The sequence below is a fragment of the Brassica napus genome, chromosome C3 (assembly GCF_020379485.1).
Source record: "Brassica napus cultivar Da-Ae chromosome C3, Da-Ae, whole genome shotgun sequence".
NCBI classification, from domain to species: Eukaryota; Viridiplantae; Streptophyta; class Magnoliopsida; order Brassicales; family Brassicaceae; genus Brassica; species Brassica napus.
The window spans coordinates 32,627,581-32,637,759 of NC_063446.1; the positions used below are offsets into that span (position 1 = coordinate 32,627,581).

Genomic DNA, 10,179 nt, shown 5'->3' on the forward strand with positions numbered 1-10,179 from the left:
ACACAAGGACTAATTCACAAAATTAGATAATAACTCTAATACCTACAAAAATATATGATTTGACAATTCAATGACAAAGTAACCTCTAGATTCTCAAATTTCTCCATGTGTCATGACAACAGCACAATGTCAAATTAATTCCAAAAATTTCACATATCTCAACACAAGGACACATAAACTTCCAAGATTCTCAAGCCTCTATATCAGCATTTCTATAAATACCATTAGAATCTCCATGTTTTACTTTCCTATATGTGCTATGTGATGTAATCTTACATATATCATCCAGATTTATTTCAGTAACTATTCCAACTATTATCTCCATATTTCTTTTGATTTTTATGTATAGTTGGGATGCTTATGAGCCTTGCTTTATGGGTTTTTAGTGTGAACTCTCTCGGATCTGTTGAATGATCTCATGATTTATGTTTAATGTTTCTCTTCTTAGATTTTTTTTCACGAGATAAGTTTACACGTATGTTTCAGATGAGGTTGGAGATCTCTGGTGTTGGACGTTAGTTTGGGCCTAATGCATGCTTATCGAACAAGTTTCTGATGAGAATTTGGACTTTATGTAAATGGTCTGATGAATTGGTTTTAGGACTTTGGGCTAACGGTTTCTTTATTCATTCTCTTGATTGATCGTATAAAACATATTATATTTCTTTTACTCTAAGACCATGATTAATCCGGATTAAATAAGAGATATAAAATCGGTTTTTAGACGAAAAATATATAAAAAAAATATCAAAAATATCAAATCATGAGTTAATAACTCCAAATTAAGAGCTCGGACTAATCACGCTCTAATCAACTCATGCATGCATGCAATAACTTGGTGACGTTTGGTGATTTGTTCTTAATGCTTGCTAAAACAATGGCACCTCTATTCCCAGCCGTCTATGGAAACGCTACCATGGGTCTCGAGCTTTTACCGTCTTTATTCACTTTTAGGGCCCAGTTTCTTGAGAAAAATATATAATAGGATTTGCATCTGAAACGAAACTTTTTTTAATGCTGAAGAAATTCTATAGAGTGTCAAAGAATACAAAACAAAAGTTTAGGAACCTAAACCATGATAAACAGAACCCAAATTAAAGACCATTAAGACAACAAACAAATGAAAATCACAGCTGCTGATCACACTGGTGACTGGCCACTTGATAGTCAACAAATTCTTGAACCAAAACCGGTCCAACAAATTCAATAAAGGCAAATGCTCTTCTACTGTGTAGGAAAACCTCTCCCTCTAACAATCCATGCGGATTGCAGCGCCTGCTAACTTCTGTTTCTTGGACCATGATATAATCCTATGTTACATTCCCTCGTAGTCTGTTCATTGATACGACACTCCAGAGCGGTGAACCATTGGTTACTATCTTCTCAACACTATGCAACTGTCTTGATTGCTAAGAAACTCCCTCTTTCTAACAAAAACAGGTTCATATTCTTCTTAATCATTTATAAGATCCACGGAAAAGCATTGTCCTATCTCCACTAAGACAAAAACCCAAAAGGTAGTTAAAATTACCATGGAGTCAATAATAATATTAAGGGAAATTTACTAGAATGACTCTAATTGATCTAAGAATTACTAGAATGAATGTTTTTTCAAAATTAATAGAATATTTTTTCTGGTCAAACTTGCCCTTTCACACAGTTATACAAAAAAAATATTACCAAAGTACCCTCGACGAAAAATTATATTTTTTAAAACAAAATCTATCGAGTAATAAATATATTTATAAAATCTGAGAAGAAATAAAAATCTACCGTTAAAGTGGTGCCAGAATTTCTTAGAAACGATAGATTTGTTCACACGGCAGATTTAATTGTCCGATTTGATTATAAAACAGATTTTTAAGCATATATATGTGGAATGATTAGCAGATTTGTTAGAGGTGATAGATTTACGTGGTCAACTTATTTTCTCATGGATCAATTTTTTTTTGTTCGAATTATTTTTTACGGAGATTTATATATCCGATTTAAAATATAACTTTCGCAAACCAAATATAATGCAACTCTTTCAGCTTCACAATAATTCTAATAGCTGATTCCCTCAACTCAGACCAAACATCTTCCCCAAGTTCTTCTCTCACGATTTGAATGTTGGAGAGATAACAACTATGGTTCATGCTTCTACTCTGAACTAGGGTTTTTCCAACCTCATACTGACGATGAGGATACTTTCTCATACCTGAAGAAGAAACCATACCTGAAAAAGAAAGCACTTAACAAGTTACTTTCTTCTCTAGGAGCAAAATTTCTTACTAGTCTCATAATCGAAGTTCTGAAGAAAAAAAGCAGAAACAAAATTATGAATAATTAAGGCTACTGGATTTTTTTCACAATTTAAGAAAAATTGTGAGTAATCTTGGTATCTATGACCATGGGTTCAACTGAATTTTCATCAAGCGGTAAACGAACTAGGAATTAGAGTCTACAAATTTTCACAATCAATAAACAATAGTGAAAGAGTCTGTCATAACCAAACTTTAATTACAGAAAAAAAAAAGTCGAGAGATTTCAAAGTGAAAGAATGTTGAAATTGAGATTTAGGGTTTTCGAAATTAAACATCTCAATCAAATAATATATGTTAAAAAAGTGTAATAACTACTGGGAATTGGATGATTTAGCACTTACAGTTGAAATTGGGATCTAGGTTTACACAAAAGAAAGACGATGGCGACTTGAGGGGGAGGTGTCGATGGCGGCTGTGACGTAGGAGTTGTCGACGGCGGCTATGACGTAGGAGATGTTGTCGGAGTGGGATAGGGACGACAGCGACTCTTGATTGGAGATTGTTCATGTCCTATGTTGATGTCGTCATGAGAGAGAGACCCGTCAAAACCAAGGTTTGTTTCTAGTTCTTGTTTTTGTCGATTTTGTTTTTTCAAATTTAACATATATTTTCCAATTTTTTAATTTATTTATGTGGCAGTTTTGCAGTTCATCAAATTAGTAATGGGCTTTTAGTAAATTTGCTTATACCTCATTTTAGTCTAGTAATTTAAATTTAATATGAGTTATTCTAGTAATTTTTAGATGAATGAGAGTTAGTCTAGGTAATTTCTCTAATATCTATATATATATATATATAAAGTTGGTTTTTTTCCTTCTTATGACATGTGGAAAGGGGTTTGTTGACATGTGTCCTCATATTTTTTTTTTAAAATCCTTCTTCATTTAAATTATTGTGATTTGCTCCATCAATTTTTAATTATGTACTATCTAATCTTTCTCATATTTGTTGGTCCCTAAAATTCAAGGAATAAATAAAAGAATATAAATATATTTTAAATATTTAATTTATTCACAGTTAAATCTATATATATCTATATATATAAAGTTGGTTTTTTCTCTTCTAATGACATGTGGAAGGGGGGTTTGTTGACATGTGTCCTCGTGTTTTTTTTTTAAATCCTTCTTCATTTAAATTATTGCAATTTGCTCCATCAATTTCTAATTATGTACTATCTAATCTTTCTCATATTTATTGTTCCCTAAAATTCAAGAAATAAATAAAAGAATATAAATATATTTTAAATATTTAATTTATTCACAATTAAATATATATATATATATATAAAGTTGACTTTTTTCCTTCTTATGACATGTGGAAGGGGGGTTTCGTCCTCTTGCAAAAGGTTTCATTCGTATGAAGATCCAGGACGGTTGTAGTGTGAGATTCTGGACAGATTTGTGGCACCCTAAGGGCCGACTGATTGACCTAGCGGGTGAAATAGGGACTCAGAAACTGGGTATTGGAAGGAGTGCTAGGATCTGTGACGTGTTCGTAGATGGTGAGTGGAGATTTCGTAGATGTCGTGACCATTTCCTTCAAGATCTTGTTCATGACATTCGAGAGCTCCCACTAATTTTGACTGCAAACGTGTCTGACGGGGTGTTATGGAGAGATGGAGACGACACCTATAGCAGCAGGTTTAACTCCAAGAACACTTGGAGTAATATTAGAAAGAAGAAGGATCAAGTAATGTGGAGTAGGCTGATTTGGTTTCAGCAAGGAGTGCCGAGATTTGCTTTCATCACGTGGTTGGCTGTAAGAGACAGGCTATCAACTGGACATCGCACTGCGCAGTGGGGTCAAGCACAATATTGTCTCTACTGTGGGGAGCCAGACGAAACCCGAGATCATCTATTCTTTGCTTGTCCGTACACATTCACACTTTGGCTCAAAGTTGCAGGAAACTTATTTGGCAAGGACCCAGATCCTGATTGGGATACTACCATCACGAGGCTCTTGACAGGTCACTATGATCGGCTTACATTTATTCTGCTCAGACTTGTGCTGCAGGTTACTATCTACTACATTTGGAGAGAACGGAATGAGAGACTCCACAACAATGTTTCAAAGCCGGTTGAGCACATTGCTAGATTGGTGGACAAGACAATTCGTAACCGCATCATGTCTACGCGTTATTACTTAAGGCCAAGGTTGCAAGGTCTGATGCAAAGGTGGTTTGGAGCTCATGATACTTAATTTGGTTGTTTGCTCTTATTATTCAATTGTAACCACATAGGCTTGTACATATATTCTTTCTTGTATGATCAATAAATTTGAAATTTCATCAAAAAAAAAAAAAAAGGGGGGGGGGGGTTTGTTGACACGTGTCCTCATGTTTTTTTTTAAATCCTTCTTCATTTAAATTATTACAATTTGCTCCATCAATTTCTAATTATGTACTATCTAATATTTCTCATATTTATTGGTCCCTAAAATTCAAGAAATAAATAAAAGAATAAAAATATATTTTAAATATTTAATTTATTCACAATTAAAAATGGCATAAACTTTCACCATTTTATTATTTTTACTAATTTTTATTATTTCATTTACAAATTATATATTTATTTCACTATTAATATCATAAGATAATCAAACTAAGAATAAGAAATTAGAGCATCAACGCAAATAACTAAGAAAGCAGGCCAAAGAAAGAATAATAATTGAAAGGCCAAAGCCACCAAGAAGCAGGAAGATATATGGCTAAAACACTAGAATCACAACCAGTAGCTAAAAGGTAAGAAACACCTCACAAACTAAACAAGAACATACAAGACGGCCATGCAAGTGCAAAACCACAAAGTTCTGGATAGAAGGGACCAAAGCTCCAAGAGACTAACTCCGCACACCTATACCAAGAGAAATATAGAAAGAAAGGAAACAATTTGAGAGAGGGAGAATGAAAGACAACCACTGAGAAATTAGAGACTAAACTTGAGACAAGAAATAACCTTCCAAGCCCACATAGCATACACGAACGAAAACATTATACAAACCTGAAGTGGCAAACATGGTGAAAAGGAGAGCCACCAGAGATGCGATGAAAGCTGCAAAGAGATACGAGAATAGAGAGGGAAAGGGAGACGAAACGAAATCAGAAAACTATGGAGCCGTCCTCGAGCCATAAAAGAGAGCATATAAACCAGAACACCAAAAAATAGATCTTAAAAACCAAGACGAACAGAGACACTATTGACGATAAGCCAACAACGATGAATACAACATCAAAGACGACTAAACTCTGGCTCAACCAAAGAGACGCAGTTCCAAACATCAGCTGAAATCTAAGGAAGAAGAAGACCTGTCAATATTGACTGGAACAGCCTACAATGACGTGAGAATCAACCGAACAACTGAAAACTCATAAACTTTATCTACAACAAATACCATATAATCTCACAGGTGAAGAAAGTAAGGAAGAACAAGAGAAAGAGGTGAATCTTTTTCCAGTGATGGTGAGAAGTATCGCACACCAGAAAGGTAACGAAATACATAGACGGTGACAGCTCAAGGTCAAAATATGGGGAGAGGGCAAAAAACACAGTTATAATTTTCAAAAAAAAATAAAATACAATAAAAACATAGTTATACTTATTTATATATAATTAAGTATTTAAAGTAGTTATTTAAATTTTAAATACTTATTGTTAGATACCATATCAAAATAAATATGAAATTGGATATTTGAAGTATATATTCATGTTTCATATAATTACATTGTATATTAGTTTGGATATTCGGACCGGTTTCTTCGGTTATCTTTTCGGATTTTTTTGGGTTTTTCAAATTTTCGGGTTACCCGTTTGGGTTTGGTTAATAACACTTTGGGTTCGGATATATTTTGTACAACCTTACAAGATCCATTCGGGTATTTTTTATATTTTGGACCGGGTACAGATCGGATTTTCCGGTTCGGGTTCGGTTCAGATTTCGGATTATGGATTTTATGCCCAGACCTAGTTTTAGGTCTTCTCCATGTGTGTTTATTTACATTTTCAGTTGTATATTTACTCTACAAAATTTGGTAACATTATATAAGAAAATAAAAATAGATGTCTATGTAACTCCGAAAGTAAACAAAAATAATATCTCTGTACAGTTATTAAAACATATACTAATGTTAATGTAAAGAAAACCAACCTGAGATTATGTCATGATCTAGATAGTAAATATGAAAGTCCCTAGCGTTTCTCCACCTTTTTTATTACGGAGGGGGCCTTGTAAATCTTTAACGTGAGCTTCGTACTTTCCTTTCTCGAATTCAAACAAACAGAGAAATAATTTAGTCAATTTCAGAAATGGTATTGACATAATTTGACGTTTACCTTATCATCACATATTCACAATACTGCATATAAATATATAGCTTTTGCCAATATCTAAAAGAGCAGCAGAAATGAAAACATTCATACGTAAGTTAGAAGAGAAAAAGGTTCATGAAAACTCAATATGATTATGTCTCACTAACCTGGATTTTAACCTTTATCTGCTAACCAGTTGACCGGAGACTGTGTCCATCTAAATTTAGAATAGTAGACTTAGTGATGTTGATACGACTGTCAGATGTCATCGATATGTCTTTGTTAGTGATAATTGAAATTTTATTACTCTCGTAAAGAGAAAGAGAGACAGTCAATGAAATCATAGCATGTCGAGAAGAATTCATGTCAAATTTTATAGGGAGAAAGGTTAGCGGTTTCAAAGATTGTGGGATCATGATATAGTGGGAGTGGGAAAGATAATAGAGATTATAAATCAGCTATTTGTTTTCGTGTAAAAGAATCTTTCTACATTTACTTTTTCTATAATTTTTTAATAAATTTCATGTGTCATTATTTTATTTGTTAGGTGATTTGCGATTTAGCATATAAGGGATATTTATTATTGCCCCCGATAAAAATGATTTCTAGAAGAGAAACTTAGTTTCAGTATTGTAAGAGCATCAGTATTGGTTTAATCTCTCAAGTCCAATTTCATAAATATTTATATTAATATTTCATCACCAATGATTTATGTGGGAACCGGAATTCACACCGTCGAGATTTGTTAATCGGAGGAAAGCCAAGCTAACTTAGCCTTCCCTGAAGGTCCCGGTTATCTGCTGGGCTACGCACAACACAATCAATATGAAAGAGTTGAAAGTAATAAATCGTAAAAGAGCGAAAAGAGAACAAAAAGGTCTTATTTCCGAATTCGCGTTTGAGCGTGAACAACATGTAAGATCCTAGGCCACGAGAGCTGTCGGTACGTTCGCTAGTCTAGCCACCTAAGTTCTAACCTAGTCGAGTCGCAGCTCGATAGTAAAAACGGAAAAATGCCTAAATTGCTCTAAGTATTAAGTTTGCTCTGAGAAAGCTCTCTGTTGCTCCTCGCCTTAAGCCCTCCTTATAAACTCTCTCTAGGTCGGTTTGCACCTTTTCCTGGGCCAAATTCGTCGCGAGACGGGCTTTTCCATTTTTCATCACCCTTCATGATTATTTTCGGAAACTTGACATTTATCTTTTCCTGCGAATACAAAATAGACCGTCATATCAGCCTTAGGCTCAATCATGTTCTAAAATCGTAAGTGGGCCGTTTAGCCGCTGTTCAGGTCCCTTTTGGGCCGTTTTGGGACTTGGACGTTTTTACGATTTTTCCTAAGAAACAGCCGTTGGTTTTTCCGAAAGGATTCCAATTCCCCGTATAGTTAAGGCAACTGGTGTTCAAGCTAATCGTAGCCGTTTTATACGGCAAGCAGGAATCCATTTCGACGACCAAGTTTTTGTAACTTTTCCCGAAATCTTTCTTTGATAATCCTAAGCGAGACGAGACATGGGTATTGCGTCCAAGGGTCCGAGGATTGTGTTATGGGAACTTAGACGAGGATGCACGGTTTCGGGACGGGAGGTCGGTACTCGCCCATGGGCGAGGTGACCTCGGCGCGGGTCGTCCTCGCCCATGGGCGAGGTGACCTCGGCGCGGGTCGTCCTCGCCCATGGGCGAGGTGACCTCGGCGCGGGTCGTCCTCGCCCATGGGCGAGGTGACCTCGGCGCGGGTCGTCCTCGCCCATGGGCGAGGTGACTTCGGTTTGGGTCGTCCTCGCCCATGGGCGAGGTGACCTCGGTGCGGGTCGTCCTTGCCCAGGGGCGAGGTGACCTCGGTTGAGACGGTCCTCGCTTGCGATCGAGACCTCATCCAGACTGATCCTCTTCTCGATATTCCTCGGTTCGCATCCGCGAAAAACTGTCTTTTACTTGATTAACCGTTTTCTGGGAATGTCTAGTTTTCAAGGATCGATCGAGAGTTGGTTTTCCGGGAACTTTCAGGCATTGATTCCGTCGTGACCGATTTTAACCCCAACAGTTAGCCCCCCAGCTAGCTAGGATCTGTGGACATGGGTGTGAGGTCCTAGCTTGCGGTATGACTTATTTTGATGGAATTAGACGTAGTCGTTTGTCGAAAGTCCGAGAATGAATAGTAAACTTTTTTCATATATATAGGTGGAGTAGGTTTTTTTTTTTTTTTTTGCAGCGAACAGTATCCTCCCCGCTATCCCCAGAGACCTGTTTGCTAAGCGCGATCTTCTCTGCAACGGTCCGTTCTTTTGGGATTCCTTCACCCTAGACAGGATCCAGAATGCAGTGAGGATCCCCTTCTGAACGACTTCTTTGCCAACCTTCCTCTCAGTTTTACTATTGCAGTGTCACTGGATGAAGCGCCGAGGAGAGAAGTGGTCGCGGAAGGGTTCTCGGTTAATCAACGAGGTTTAGTCTCTGAAAAATTATTTTTTTGGCGATTCTTCGTTTTTCGCTTCAATGTTTGACCCTTGATTCGTGTAGGGAATGCGGGTCTTTAATTCAACACTTGACTGAAGTTTCAGAGAGGCGCGTCTGCGCGTCTTTCGCACTTCAAGGCCGAAGAGATCGCGAGGAAGTTCATCCGCTTTGAGAATGAGGTTGCGGAGAGAGAGCACAAACAGGCTGAGTCCCATTCCTGAGCTCTCATTCGTGCGGAGAGGATAGGGAGGAGGACGATTGCTGCTGAGTTAGTGAGGAGAGCTACATTGTTTTATGCTGAGTTCAAGAGTTTCAAGGACGCTCAAGACTACGTGGGTGACTTCCGCGAAATCCGCGGTTCGGTTGGTACCCTTTGGAAGTCGCAGAACGCTGATTTCTATTTTCTCTCCGAGGTTGCTGAGATGCCGGGCCTCATGGATGGGTGCGCCCAGGCCGAGTCGATGGTTCCTCCAATCGAGGGGAGAGTCCGAGAGCTTTGGGAACCCATCGAGGTTTCGTAAGACACGACGGAAGCGGGAGCTGATGCTGCGGATGAGGGAGGAGAAGTGGATCAGCCTGTGGACTCATTTGGAGCCTCGATTTCCGGGTATCTTGACCTTGATCTCTGAAGGTCGTCGGGATTGTTTTCCCTTTGCCTTTATCTCAAGATTTCGTGTAGTGTTTTAGGCCGAGTGTGGCCGTTCGTTATTTGAGTGTGCTATGGCCTTTCGAGGTCATTTGACTATGTATGCGGGACTGGCCGTTGGTGGCTTCGAATCCCAGCCGCTCTGCGGCCTTTTTATATATAACGAATGTTTTTTTAGCATTCTATGGGTTTTAGTTTATACTTCTGCCAAGTGTCGAGGGAAAGACAACGAGTAGTCACTTCGTATCTTAACTCTTAATTTGTCATTCCGTTCGTTTGCTCTTTCGAGGGTATTCGAAAACGTTTAAGAGTTTTACGAAGTTTCGTGAGCGTTTTAGATGTGGACGATGAGACATGTCTTAAGATCTCATATCAGTTTCGATATCATGCCTTGAGATGTTAGTGGACAAGTAGGACTGAGTTTAGGGAAAGACCTAGGTTTACTTTCGGCTCTAAGGCTATGCGACG

General features: G+C 37.7%; 1 protein-coding gene across 1 annotated transcript; it reads left to right on the plus strand.

The window, feature by feature from the left end:
* The first annotated feature begins 3,662 nt into the window (after positions 1–3,662).
* Positions 3,663–9,586, plus strand: LOC125583024. The gene is made up of 2 exons (XM_048749553.1): positions 3,663–4,467; positions 9,312–9,586. The coding sequence occupies exons 1-2, from the start codon at positions 3,663–3,665 to the stop codon at positions 9,584–9,586; spliced, it is 1,080 nt and encodes a 359-aa protein (XP_048605510.1).
* The last annotated feature ends 593 nt before the right edge of the window (positions 9,587–10,179 follow it).